At 36.2% G+C, this 15080-nt stretch overlaps 1 protein-coding gene across 2 annotated transcripts in view; it reads left to right on the forward strand.

Moving 5' to 3' along the window:
• INPP4B (inositol polyphosphate-4-phosphatase, type II, 105kDa) overlaps positions 1–15080 on the forward strand; it is a 501991-nt gene that overhangs the window by 396006 nt on the left and 90905 nt on the right. For both annotated transcript variants that reach the window (XM_011970320.1, XM_011970321.1), the window contains 4 exons: positions 7598–7770; positions 8938–9061; positions 10110–10227; positions 14601–14741. In XM_011970320.1, the coding sequence (XP_011825710.1) occupies positions 7598–7770; positions 8938–9061; positions 10110–10227; positions 14601–14741 (556 nt within the window). The remainder of the gene's footprint in view (positions 1–7597; positions 7771–8937; positions 9062–10109; positions 10228–14600; positions 14742–15080) is intronic.

Here is a 15080-nt window from a genome sequence, read left to right on the forward strand (position 1 = left end):
CAATTTTGGCTTTTGCTGCCATTGCTTTTGGTGTTTTAGACATGAAGTCTTTGCCCATGCCTATGTCCTGAATGGTACTACCTAGGTTTTCCTCTAGGGTTTTTATGGTATTACGTCTAACATTTAAGTCTCTAATCCATCTTGAATTAATTTTCGTGTAAGGAGTAAGGAAAGGATCCAAAAGGCTTACTGTGGAATCATATGCAGAAATTAAGAATTCATAATTACATTGAAAAATTACTTAACTTTCTCATAAATATGGTGATGTTCACACCCACAGAGAAACCGAGATAGAGGAAAAGGGAGATGATAGCTCCCATCCAGGGACTTTAGGGCACGTTATTTTTTTTTTTTTTCAGACAGAGTTTCACTCTTGTTGCCCAGGCTGGAGTGCAATGGCACAATCTTGGCTCACTGCAATCTCCACCTCCCGGACTCAAGCAATTCTCCTGCCTCAGTCTCCTGAGTAGCTGGGATTACAGGCATGAGCCACCACGCCCATCTAATTTTGTATTTTCAGTAGAAACAGGGTTTCTCCATGTTGGTCAGGCGGGTCTCGAACTCCCACCCTCAGGTGATCCTCCTGCCTCGGCCTCCCAAAGTGCTGAGATTACAGGCGTGAGCCACCACGCCCGGCCATAGGGCATGTCATTATTGAATGAAATGGCCTAAGAAATGTACGGTTTATATTGTTTGGTTACTTGATTGCTTACTCGGCATTTATAAGTTAAATCTATGCACATGAGGCCCTATGGTGTTTGCAGAATTTTGTTTTTAAACTGGTGCAACTACACGTTCCATGCATATAGCAAAATTGCCCTTGTATAAACTTATGCTCCAAAAAACTGATGCACTATATTCCATGGTCTTGAACATTACTAGGAAACTTCTATATTCACCTAGTTTACTTCATTTACATTCACCTAGTAAAAATGTTGCACCTCTTCACTTCTCTGAATGCTCGCTGATAAGGATTCAGTCAACTCAGTATCCACTACTTCTCTTCTTAACCTTAGATGCTGGCCAATATTTAAATGACAGGAGCTCACTGATGTAGACATATTGATGATTTCAGGTTGCTCAAAGACCTAAGACTAATGCAGCTTGTTCTTAAATACCCAACCTGTTTGAGGGCCAGAGTCCTGAGGTTACAGTTTATTTAAGGCCAAAAGGCAACAAAATAAGCACAGTGAATGTGGGTGTGTGACTCCTCCAGTCAATACATAACCCGAATTTAAAACTTTTGTGCTACAACAAATACAAGGCTTGTTTGATTAAAGGATTTGGTTCCTGGAAACTGTCTTAGCAGAATTTACTTAAGGCTTTCAACTTTGTGCTACGAAATGAGAAGTTTAACCAGGATATCAGTTGATGCATTTCCTTTGCTATTTTTCTAAGAGCAGGACTGGAAAGTTTTATGACATTGTGTTCTCAGGCTGGCAGGGTTTAAACAAACAAGGTTCCCTTGACATGAGGAAAGCTTGCCTTTGTTCTTGTCTTAGCCATTTGTCTTGGGTTGAGCAGTACAGTCATTTCTCATACATGTGGAAGTTGCTAAGATCAGTCATTTACCTTGGAACGTAGTTCAGTGGACACTACACTCATGGCATTTTAAGATACATGTTTGTTCTTTATGTGAATGTCCTTAGGGCCTTTGAGGCTGCCCTGAGATAGAGGCAAGGGAAAGTACATTCACGTGCTACCTTCTTCTCAGGGTTAACGTAAACCTTGCTTCGTCATTCACCCTGTCTGATATGCATTGTTTCTGATTTGGCCCTGCTTCTTAGCTCTTGCCCTATTCACACATCCCCTGCACCATCCTTTATCCCCACCCCTATCTACCTCCACTCCCTATTCCTAGCATGGTGACTGCCTATACCTAGACTCCTATTGGTTTTATTCCATGGCTTCAGCTTAACATTTACTTCTGTTTTATTCCTGCCTTCTCCAAATCACTGAGTGATCTCAGTCATTTATTTCCTCTCTTCCAGTACCCCCTGTTTCTCCCTCTGGTCAGTTTATGCATCTATTTATTAGATTTCCACTACAAAACCAAACACTCCTCTCAGTCTCTATTCCTACAAAGCCTCACTGTGGGTGTCTACCACCTGCAGTACAGGCAGCTTTCCCTGGGCTCTTTCCACCTGTGGCTTCCTTTAAGTGTGCAGTAAATGCCACAGCCATGAGTGAACACAGTCTTCTCACCAGAGATGAACTCTCTTGCCTCTAAACTCTCAGTCTTCTAAAACTTGTTTGGTCACTATCCCAACTTTCGTAGCTGTTATCATATTGCCTTATACTGTAGGTATTCCTTCATACTTCTTACCTTTCCTTCTCGATTTTAGCTCCTTGAAGGGAGGGAACATGAGTTAAAAATATTAGTATCACCCACAGCACCTCACGTAGAAGACACTATCTTTGTCCAATGAATGAGTCCATTTCTCATGATGTCAGTGAAAAAGGAGGGGGGAGCAATGATATAAGAAGGACACATTAGCATTTATTAAAAGAAGACAAAAAATTGATTTCTCAATTCCTGTGTCAGAGACAGGCAGTAGATTATAAAGACAGGAAGAGGATCAGGAAGGCTTGGTTGGAGAAGGACATTCTGAGCGGCCCAGAAAACATTTGAAGCAGTCAAGTTTCCTCGGGTGCTTTTCTTTTTCTGATTACTCTTCTATTGTCTGGAATTAGCCTAGTTTCTATGCCCTGTGCCCCTAGGATATGTCCAGGTATTTAGAGGCCTCCTATGGGCAGGTGTCGAGGGTCTATGACCAAAGTTGGTTACATGTATTATACCCATAGAAAGGAATTTACTTAGAAAGTGTCTGCAGAAAAAGCCTTATTATTAGTTGATCCCTTCACATTATGAATGTTCACACTGCAAAATTGTGCCTGAAAGATAAGAACTTCACTCAGAGAGGCACATAGGTACCCATATTTGGGTTGATGTAAGGCATAGGCCCTTCAAAGTCAACAAAAATTTTATAAGCAGGAAATAGATTTCTCCCACCCCCAGCCCCCAACCATGAACCCATCACCATTTCTGTACTGCCTGGGGTTCAGGCATAGATTAAAATCCCTACTGGCTGTAAGTTTGGTCTGTGTTCACTTCATGACCTTGGGAATTTTATTGCCCCCCTTAATGGCCATTCTAATCGCTTGTCTTCACAGTTCATCATCTTGTTACCTGAAGAGAATCCTAAGAGCTGGCTCATTTCTTCTGTTATCTCTTTGTATAAAGTTCAATGGATGTGCGATCTTTTCACTTTTCTTTTTTTTCTGTGTCTGAAAGGTTGTGATAACAAAAATAACAATAGCTACGAGCTTTTGTGAAGTTAATTATTTTAAATGAGCAAAGAAGACCAAGCACCTGAGAAGAGAATGGCTCAGAAATTGGAAAGAAAGCATGATGCTCTGCTACAGCTGGTTGATATTTGGTTCTTTTATTTTTCTCCTGAGTAACATAAGAGCCATTGAGCTCAGAGGACGTGAACATCCTGCACAGGAAATAGATGGTGTGTGGAGGAGGTGATGGGGGGCACCCAGCAGCCGTTCTCTGAATCCTTCAGTGAGCTTCCCTTGAATATGTCGGAGAAGCAAGTAGAGGGGCTGGAAAACAGAGGCTCTGCTTGGATGGCTTCCAACACACTTCACAAAGCTCAGGAAAGCTTGGCTAAGCCACATGCATTTTATGTTTTCCCGAGGAAAGACTCTGCTTTTTGGTCTCAGGGTTAAGGAGTCTCAGCAAGTTTTTATAGATGCACTCAAACATTCTCCTAGTATTTTCCTCTGTCATGGAAAGGAGCCCAGGGAATAAAATCACACTTAGTGCCTGCTAGGCTAGTTGGCTCAGGGAAGAGGTGGTGGGATAGTTAACTATATTGTGGGGCACCCTTAGCTCCCAGCTTCACTAAGTTTATAAAAAACTGTGTGTGTGTATATGTGTGTGTGTGTGTACACATAAAAGTATGAAATCCTGAAATACATCCACTCTTCTGAATTTAGTTTCGAGTTTCAACTAAGATTGTATGTGTGTGTGTATGCACACACACGTGTATATATGTGTGGGTATGTGTGTGTATATATATATTCATATATATATTCATATATATATACACACACCCACACATATATATATGAATGAATAAATACTACCTTCATCTTTATCAGGAGGACCAAATACACACCATGTAAACTGTAAAGTATGGAGAGACACAAAGGTGATAGGCAAGTGACAAATCTGAAAACTGTCAAGAGCTGAAGCCTGGGTTTTTTCTTTAATTTCCCCCAAAACGTATTTTAAAGCAAAAAACTAAAGCATTTACTGTTCCTTTGTGAGAATGATATGGGATGTTCATTGGAGCAAAAAGGCCATTTATGAACTGGCTTTGGCCTTGCTTTGGCCTGTCATAGTCACTGTGTTCATTTCAGAACCTGAGATTTACACTGACTGCATATTAACAGAGAGGAAAACCTGGAGTCATTGGCAATTGGAATTTTCCAGTACAATTTTCCATTATCTGCTCAATTTAAATTGTTTCTTTTCTAGAAAAAAAAATTTATTTTTAACTTTTTCACTTATGTTCCTCCATAGAAAGCTTACTACTATTTTAAAGACATTTTACGTTGCTTATGAACTTGTAATTTTCTCATTCATAATTAACGCTTTCCTATATTGTTATTTTCCTGAAATTTTAGCCATAAAAGGTATATATAATTATGCTAAATAGAGATGCTGGAATATCATTAGTATCAGAAGTATGTAACAGTGTTCCTAGGTTTAGAATGTTGTGTGTTCCTGTTTTCCCAGGTTTCCACTTCTATTCTTGTGGAACTGGAAACCAGACTTGTTTTGGTTTTCTGTTTTTGGTCATCTGATTATAGTTTACAATTAAGAATCAACTGGTTAAATAAGTGAAGATGGAATTGAATACAGCACCTATCCTTATGCTAATGAGGAAATCTGCAAAATTTTCTCTTTTAAATACTTTTAACAGAAACAAATATTGAATTAGAATTGTCACTTAATATCTTGCAAGAAAGAAAAATGTGGCCACTTGTTTTTTTTTTAATTTTCTAACTAGAAAAATCATATAAAGTATTCACCACTTGATTCAGGATAATATGATGCAAGATGCTTAAACAATAAGTCCATGCTGTTTGGGAACTGTACAACTGCATACAAAAGTAAAAATCAGTTACTTGAATGCAGCAAGTGCAAAGTAGTTCTACTTCAGCCTGATTAAGCAGCGCCACCTACTGCACAGAAGATGTATTTTATGTTCGGAAATTCTCTAGTAGAAACAAATCTCTACAGAGCTAAGCACAAAACAAAATCAGTTTTCAGTCTGCTATTGTGTAAAATTTACAGCTGGGTTATTTTATTGAAGTTTTTTCTAGTGTTTCCCTGTGTCTATTAGTCTACCCATTCATATTGAGAGCAACAATTACATAAGAAAGTGAGAGAGAGAACAGGAGATAAAAAAATGCAAATATGAAAAAAATAGGAATATAGGATATTCATTCTTGATATCTATTGATGTATCTTTTATTATGAAAAAAAGTCCAGTGTACCTCCATTTTCCCTTTTACACATGACAATGACATAAGAATCAACAGTTAACCAATGCTTGTTTTAATCGAACCCTTGTTCACATTTTATTCTAGGCTGCCTCTAAGTTTGTCCAATATTAAATGATTATGCATTAAAAGGGCTCTGTTACATTCCTCTTTCTCTATGTTTTTTATCCTTATAATAGCACTTACATCTACAATATTTTTAAAATAATAATTTCTAACATTCTAATGTATTTTACATTATAGCATCACATAGGCATTTCATAGAGTATTAATAAGAGCATATCTTTTTATTATGTTGAGTCCATTAATTATCTTTTCAACCCTTTGGATTTATTTCATCTAGTCTATTATACCACAACGTAAAATAAATAAGTGACAGTAGACATGGTACGATAGTGATTATGATTCTTTTTATTGTTCTCTGTCACTCTTTCAAGGTCTTAACTGATTATTTACCACTCACATTACTCACAATGATGCTTGCACTTTTATGATGAGGAGATCATATCATTTTAGTTTCTGCTTTATAATTAATTTCGCAGCGTGTGCTCATTCATATCAAATCGTATTTGTCATCCATTAATTTATTTATATATTAATGGAATGTCACACAGTCAAGAATTTATGATAGTGAACATTTGCCAGGGCTTTGATCTCCAAATTAACTGAAACAGAACATAAATTGGTTCTCTATCATACCAAAGTCATAATTATATGATTGAGGCATGTTAGAAATCTAGACACACAAATAGCACAAATGGTCTCAGTTTTGCATCCTCATTTGAAGAACAGCTATTTGAATCCCAAATACTACTGAAAACTTGACTTACTTATACTTGTCTATATCTTTAAAACTCTGTTATATTTACTGTAACTTTTCTCATTCAATTAAAACTTATTGAATATTTACTATATGCTAGGCACTGTGCTAGGTTCTAGTGATTCAGTGATTAAAAAATGAATTCCTTGCCCTCAGTGAGTTCTCTTTCTTGCAGAGGAAAATGGTGAGTAGTGTGTGAGTAGTCCTGAAACAGTAAGGACAAGAAGCTATAGGCACAAAAGGAAATCAACTCAACTCAATCTTCAGGGAACAGGGAAGTGTGTAGTAAGGGGGAAATGAAGGAAGACTTCCTGGAGAAGAGAAATCATGAATTGAGTCTGCAGAAGAGATAAAGCATTTGTCAGGAAGATAAGTAGAAAAAGAGTGTTCTAGGAGAGGAGATAGGATTTGCGAAGACATTGAGATGAGAGAACGGGATAAGTTTAAGGAAATACATGTGGTTCACTTCACCTGAGACTCAAGACAGCAAATAAAGTTCTGAAAGATGAGATTAGACAAATAGGCAAAGTTTAGATAATGGAGAGTCTTTCATGAGTTTGAACTTTATTTATTTATGAATGCTTTAGTGGTTTTTTTATCAAAATATTTTAAGAAGTGAGAAGTGAGTGATAGAATCAGATACAAACTGATTGGAAATCTTTCCGGCAACACTGTTAAGAAGGGAATTCAGTAGAGTATGACTGGAGGAAGGGAGATGGGTTAGGGAGTAGTCCAGGAAGTGATCCAAGAGAGAGCAATAAATGACAATGGGCATGGACAAGGAGAAGATGCATATTGATGGACTGTTACAGTAGTAGAACTAATTTAATGACCAAGTTAATGTGAAAACTGCAGAAGAGGAAGGCCAGTAAAACTTCTATTTCCGGTATGAGAAAGGTTTGATGGCACCACTCACTAAGATACAGGCAGTGTACAGATTAGAGATGAGCAGAGAAAAGAGATCTGCTGCAAATATGTTAAATGCATCCACGTGGAGAGGTCCAATGGGTGGCTGCTTCTGGACATTTTTAGGGGACAGATTTAAATTAGAGATCTTCAGGTCTAATCTTTGTGAATCCTTAAGAATATATCTAACTTTACTGAAAAATTAAAAATAAATTGGAAGTTGGTTCTGCATTATATTCCAAGACCTTCCTTCATCTGTTGCACTGTTCTTACACCCCCTCCCCTCAGAGGACTGGTATGAACAGTTGTATCCCCTCATCCTTACCCTGAAGGACTGCATGGGAGAAGTGGTGAACCGAGCCAAGCAGTCCCTGACGTTTGTGCTCCTTCAGGAACTTGCGTACAGCTTGCCCCAGTGTCTGATGCTGACGCTAAGAAGAGACATCGTCTTCAGTCAAGCAGTAGGTGCCTGTTGTTATTGTTAGTACAAAACAGTGCCAGATTGTTAACATTCTATCCTTGATGATGAATAGAATTCTTATTGGGACAGCTTTATTTTTAGAAAATCCTTAAAGTTTTGGTACCCCATGTTTCTTATTCACGACAAATATCAGCTGAATATCCTAAGCAAAGAGTTTATGAGACCTTAAGTATTTATTTCTGAAAAGAGATGGCCAAGTCTCTAACATATAAATTCTGCTTCACAGGGCATGAAATCCATGAAGGGCGTGGTCATCATCTTTGTATTATGCTCAGGGGTCTACATAAGTGTAAGGGAAGGGACTGTTGCCTTGCACTGCAGGTGACACACTAGGACTTGGCAAGGGGGATCCGTTTGCAGTTGCTTATTTGTACAGTTCCCACATGAATCTTGGGACAAGGTTTCACAATGATCTCTTATTTTGTTTTTAAAATAAGTTTTCAGGGCAGTAAGGCTTGAATGGGAAGTTTGACAGGGCCACCTTCTTTGCCTACACCCAACATGATTCATAATGCCAAGGCCTGCCTCCATCACGGTGATGGTGCTGGTGCCTTCCTTCTCCCCACCTGCCTCCATCCCCATGGCTGAGTTTTATAGACAGGGCATATGGAGGGGAAGAAAAAGAAGACTTATCTTTCTAAACATTCTAGGAAAAGGAAATGTTTTAACCAAACTGTCCCTTTCCCGTGCTAGTTCATGAATGGTACAGTGGCACATGGAGCTAACCAGGTGTTGGAAAATATGCTCTGCCTTATACATATATGTTTTGTCATTGTGCTATGATGACTGTGAAATGATTATTATCATCTCTATTTTACATGTACAAAAAATAGTAAGATTTGTAAGTGCTTAAGTGTTTATGATTTTACTGTTAGAAATGGTAGACATAAGATTTGAAGACCCGTCAGCCTCACTGCTGTCCATGTTCTTATTCCCTTTGCACTTCTACTTTCCCCAAGACTTTTATACACAGCAATTCTAGATCGAAGACTGTCAACTTGTTTTAATATGCCTACCAAATAGTTGTAGTTTTGTTACACATACCTGAGAATCGAATCTGTGATGCCTCAGAAGTCTTAAAATATTTCAAAATAAAACAAATACGTTTGCTAACTGCAGTAAATCTTATCAGTATTTTTTTTTTCAGCTTGCCGGATTGGTTTGTGGTTTTATCATCAAATTACAGACAAGTCTGTATGACCCAGGCTTCCTACAGCAGCTTCACACAGTGGGGTTGATAGTACAGTATGAAGGGCTACTAAGTACATACAGTGAGTATTGCTTTAGTACAAGTTAAAAATCACATTTCTATTCATAAGGAGATTTAACCCACAATTTTTTCCGAAAAACATAAAAATAAGAAGTAAACCTTTATTGCACCAAGTATTACAAAAATAATGTAACTTTCAGTTTTTTGTATTCACCTTGTAACTTACTTTTGCGTCCCATTAAGGTTTGAAAATGGAATTATAGATTATTTCAGAGTGGACTTCTGAGCAGCCATCTGGCTTTTTTAATATAAAAGGCTCTGTGCCAACATAGTTTCAATGACTGGATTTTAAAGTCTGAACCCTGTAATGTCTAGAACTGCACTGTTCAATATAGTAGCCTTGCGTGACTATTGGACACTTGAAATGTGTCTGGTCCAAATCAATAAGTACTAGATATGCAGACCAGATTTCAAAAACTAGTTTTAAAAGGTGTTTTATATTGATAATACTTTTATATTAATTTACAACTGAAATGGTATTTTGGATATACTGGATTAAGTAAAATCTATTATTAAAATTAATTCTACCTTTTTAATTTCACTCTTTTAAAAAATGACTACCAGGAAATTTAAAATTATATATGTGGCTCACATTATGCTTCTGTTAGAGAGTGCTGATCTGGAATCTTAATGATCCCCCTCTCAGGCTTCATTTGTTAATGTATGGAGATGCAAAACTAGCATGAACCTGGGTCAGTGATTATCAATTCAGCTACCTCTGTTATTTCTAGACAACGCACATCAGCCCTGCCAGTAGAAAGAAATGTACACAAATCATAAAGGGGTTAAAACCTTTCTCCAGCCTCACAGCAAATGTCCACGTTCTTCCTCCCCTCAAAGGGTAGATTGACTTCTGGAGTCCATTGAAATGGTTCCCATTTCACTAAGGAAAACCTTCAGCCTCTGAGGAAAAGTATCTAGAGTAGGTTCACTGCATTCAGAAACTCATTCAATAAAATGCTAGAACAAATTCCAGCAGGGAGGCATAGTAGCTAATGACATTTTCCTCAAATGTTTGTTTGTAACTAAGTGCTTTTTCTCTTGCTTAGGTGATGAAATTGGAATGCTAGAGGACATGGCTGTTGGCATTTCTGATTTGAAGAAAGTCGCATTTAAAATAATTGAAGCCAAATCCAATGATGTATTGCCAGTTATAACAGGAAGACGGTAAGCAGTGCTCACAGTGCTCACTTCCTGAAGACCAGGCTTTGTTAGATGTGTCATATTAACTCCTGTCAGAGGAGGCAAGGAGAATTCAGGTTTGATTTGGGAATTTTTCTTTTGTTTTCTTTTCCTTTTTGGTAAAAAATAAACATGGGTGATATGATATGGGACAATCTTGAAAAACTCCTGGAAGTCTCATGAATGTTTTAAATTGTAGTGAGTTGAGTATGGCAGTACTCTCCCACAAAATACAAGAAATTCAAAATAATAGCTTGCATAAGAACATTTTTCTCCTTATTACTATCTCATCCAAAGCTGTGGGTGTTTTTACTTTTGTGGGAATCGTTCAGTTAATAGAATCATAATTCTTGAGATGACTTTAAATTAAATTCAGTTAAAAGCAGTAACATTTTAGAAAAGATATATTTCTGTGTCAGGGGAATATACCACCATTTCTCTTAGTTATTTTTGACAACTCACTCTCAGACTGTGAGATTTCCGAGAAGGATTTTAAATAAATAGCTTCGAAGGTCAGTGTATGATGGGCAAAATATCAGAAATAATTAAGAAAAATGATGGTGTGTAGAACATACCTCCAAAAGAAGAGGTACATCCTATAGTAAGTTGTCTCAATCAGAAGTCCAAACTATTCTGGTGTTAGTGTTTTTAATTGCTGCATGAGGATATTTAAAATTTGAAACATTCTCAGGTCATGTTCAAAACATATGAATATACAAAAGGGAGAGTCCGTTTCATGCTAAAGGGAGATGCAAAGCAAACTAAGTATAAAGTTCAAAGTAAACTTGTCTTCTTGTTGATAGTAAACATATAATAATTATTTTAAATTTTGTGAAGGATACTCAGAACCACATAGTTGGCTGAAAGGTAACTTTCTTACTCACAAAACACCCCACATCCTCAGAAACTAAATATTTACCTAGAATTAATACTTAACTTGCCATTCATCTGGGAGAAAGAGAATAAAATTGCTCATATGCACACCCGAAAAACAGCACAATTCTATATTTCTCTCAAGTTTACTGTCAAAAGTGAAACACTAATACTTATATCACAATGTTTAAGGGAAGCTTACCAGGCCATCTGGCGTAGGCAGAGTGCAGCTTGCTTTTTCTGAGGAAGTTCTTCAAGCAGTATTGAAACTCAAAAGTGATCATGTAGGTAGGGGCATGACTCCGAGAATGATGAAGTGAGCAGCTTAGCACACCCTCTCTCCAAAAGCAATATTACAACTGGAAATAATAATCCGAAACAACCATTTTAGGACAAACAGAATAAATCGGATGCACACCACAAATTCAGAAGCACTTGTTTGCGAGAAACCAGTGAACATTGGGTAGCATCAGTAAGAGTCTGAGGCATTTTGTTGAGGACTGCTCCCATCAACCCTGGCCCTGTGAACACAGTTCTCCTAGGGCAAGGCCATTAACACAACAGCTTCACTACCAGAGTGGGCTGATTTGACTTGGATTGGAGTAGGAAATAGCACAGTCCTGAAAGTTGTCAGAAATAGTGGTGGTTTGGATTAACAAGTCTAACTCACAATTACATCAAAAAGAATAGGTGTAAATTTAGGTTAGAATGTTGTACACAGAACACACAAAATATTGCTGAGAGAAATTAATAGGATCCAATAAATGGAGAGACAGCCTGTGTTCATGTATTAGAAGACTCAGTATTGTTTAGTAATTCTCCATAATTGATCTATAGATTCACTGCAATCACTATCTAAATCTCTGTAGTCTTTTTGCCGAAATTAGCAAGCCTAACCTAAAATATACATGTAAATGCAAAGGACCCAGAAATTTTGTAAAAGAAGAACAATTTTTGTAAAAGAAGAACAAAGTAGAAAAGTTTATACTTTCAGACTTCACAAATGACTACAAAACTATAATAATCAAGACAATGTAGTATTAGCATAAGTATATACATGTAGATTAATTGAACAAAATTTACTCTCCAGAAATAAACTATTATCCTTAAAGTCAAGTGATTTTCAGCAAAGCTGCCAAGGTTAATTCAATGGAGAATGGAGAATCTTTTCAAAAAACGATGCTGAGACAATTGGTTTATCTATATGGAAAGAGAAGAATTTACACATATGCAAAAATTAGCTCACTATAGATTATCAGTCTAAATGTAATAGCTAAAACTGTGAAACTTCTAGAAGAAAACTCAGAAGGAAATATTTGTAAGTTGGGTTTAGGTAATGAGTTCTTAGACATAACACAAGAATCAAGACCCATAAAAGAAGAAAATAGATAAATAGGACTGCATCAAAATTATAAACATTTAGGCATCAAAAAAAAAAAAACACCATTAAGTAAGTAAAAAGACAAGCCACAGATTAGAAGACAGTATTTACAAATCATATTTTTGAAAAAGGACTCATATTCAGAATATGTAAATAAATGTTACAACTCAATAATAATGACACCAAAAAACAAATTTAAATATGCGCAAAAAGTTTGAATAGTCATTTCACCAAATAGGATATATGAATGATTTATAAGTTCAAGAAAACATATTCAACATAATTCATCACTAGGAGAATAAATTTAAAATCAAAGATACCAATCCACTTACACTACAATCATCAGATAAGAGCAAATGTTGGTAAGGATGTGGAAAACCTGGAACCCTTGTACATTGCTGGTGGAAATGTCACTTTGAAAACAGTTTGACAGTCTTAAAAAGTTAAATACAAAATTATCATATGACTCTTAGACATACACCCAAGAGAAAATGAAACATACTTCCACACCACGGTTCATTCCTGCATGTTCATAGCAGCATTATTAATAATATCCCAAATCATGGAGTAATCCAAGTGTCCATCAACTGATAAATGTGTCAACAAAATGTGATATCGATACAATAGAATCCTATTCACTAATAAAAAGGAACAAGCTTCTGATACGTACCACAACATGAATGACTTCAAAAACATTATACTAGGTGAAAAAGGCCAGATAGAAAATATTCCATGCTGTATGAATCAATTCATAGGATATGTGCAGAAAAATAAAATTCATTCATAGGAAATAGAGAGAAAATAGATGAATGGCTTTCTGGGCTGCTGATGGTAGTAGAGTTAAGTGTAAATGGGCACGAGGAATTGTTTTAAGTTGATGGAAATGAACTAAACCTGGATTATTGTGATGATTGTGTAATTTTATAAATTTGCTAAAATTATTAATTACGTAAAATACATTAGTTCATATAAATTTCTTAATAAACCTGGTAAAATTATCACAAAGAAATTATATGTTTCACCTTCAGAGCAAGTTTAAATCATGAACTGACTCATTGATGCTTCTCATATTCCTGAAAGACTGTTAGCCAGGCTATTGTAAATGGCATTGAGAGCAATTAAACAAAGAAAAATAATGCGCTCATTGATCTGAAGGTAATGCTAACATCCATGCTTGCTAAATTCATGATATTTACCAGGTCTCTGTTTCATAGCTAGAAAAAAACAAGTCTCAGAGTCAGTGGTTCATACTGTTTATCAATAATGTTACACTAGGAGAAATTAAAAAGATTTTCACAAAGAGGCTCACTATTTGTCCTATGCTTATTTCCCCAATGTGTATCTTACAATCCCACCCCTCTGTATAGTTCTTGAAACACATGGATTTTCTCAACCTCTGGGCAAAACTTTCTAAATTTCTATATTCAATTCACACTGTATTGGAAGATGACAATTTTTAAAATATGTAAGTAGCTACTCTTATTAATCATATTGTATCAATCCTAACTTAAATTTTCAACATTAAAAAGGGGATAGTTTTTAATGGACATTTCCAATGAAAAATGCTGCTGTGATATGTTAATGTTTCAAAATGACCAGAATTCCCAAAAGTTTCACTCTAAGCAATAAAAGCATTACCTTTCCATCAGCCCATCATAAACAGAAACACTCATCAATAGTGATAACAAACAGGCCATACCAAAACACTATATAAATTATTTGGTTTATTTAGCTTCACTGTATTGAAACAGCAGTCATTAGATTAGTGTTCTTATTCTTAGGACTGATTGAGTTTTAAAAATAAGAAAACAAAATGAGGCTATCAATGCACATGACCCTGGGTATACAAAAATGGACTAAACATTTCTTTCCTAAGGAATTCAGAGTGAGGTAGAGAAATCACACATGTAAATGAATCCTTACAAACTTTTTTATGTCAAGTAATTTAATAAGGAGATGAATGAATGAGGAAAATAAGCATATAGCAAACAGAAAACTAAATCAGTGCTATATCCCAACCCTTTTATTGTTTTCTTCCAATAAATCTAAAATAACACAAAACAAGTAAGTAATGTTTCTTCCCTTTGTCCTCTGCCTTCTTTAGAGAACATTATGTGGTAGAGGTCAAGCTTCCAGCCAGAATGTTTGAGTCGCTACCTCTACAGATTAAAGAAGGACAGTTGCTTCATGTGTATCCAGTACTTTTTAACGTTGGAATCAATGAACAGCAAACTCTGGCTGAGAGGTAAGCTTTGGTGTAAGAGTGGCACTTGAGATTTTTCTTTGTTCCTCTTAAGCATATGATGAGAAGTCCCACGTATCTGCATATAGAACTAACATCGATTTATGCATAACATTTTTCTTTTTATCAGTACCAAATTATTTGAGATAGAAGGTAAATTTTCATATTTAAGGAATCCTGGCCCAAGTCAAATTTAAATGTGGCAAAAACATTGAGGAAAATCTTGATGCCAGTACTAAATAAAGCATTCAAATGGATTAACCTTCTTTATTTCCAAATACCTATGTGTGTATTAAAGTTTAGAATTCATGTTTATATATATCTCAATATTGTAAACAGATA

The sequence above is a fragment of the Mandrillus leucophaeus genome, unplaced genomic scaffold (genome assembly GCF_000951045.1).
Source record: "Mandrillus leucophaeus isolate KB7577 unplaced genomic scaffold, Mleu.le_1.0 Scaffold943, whole genome shotgun sequence".
In the NCBI taxonomy this organism is placed as follows: Eukaryota; Metazoa; Chordata; class Mammalia; order Primates; family Cercopithecidae; genus Mandrillus; species Mandrillus leucophaeus.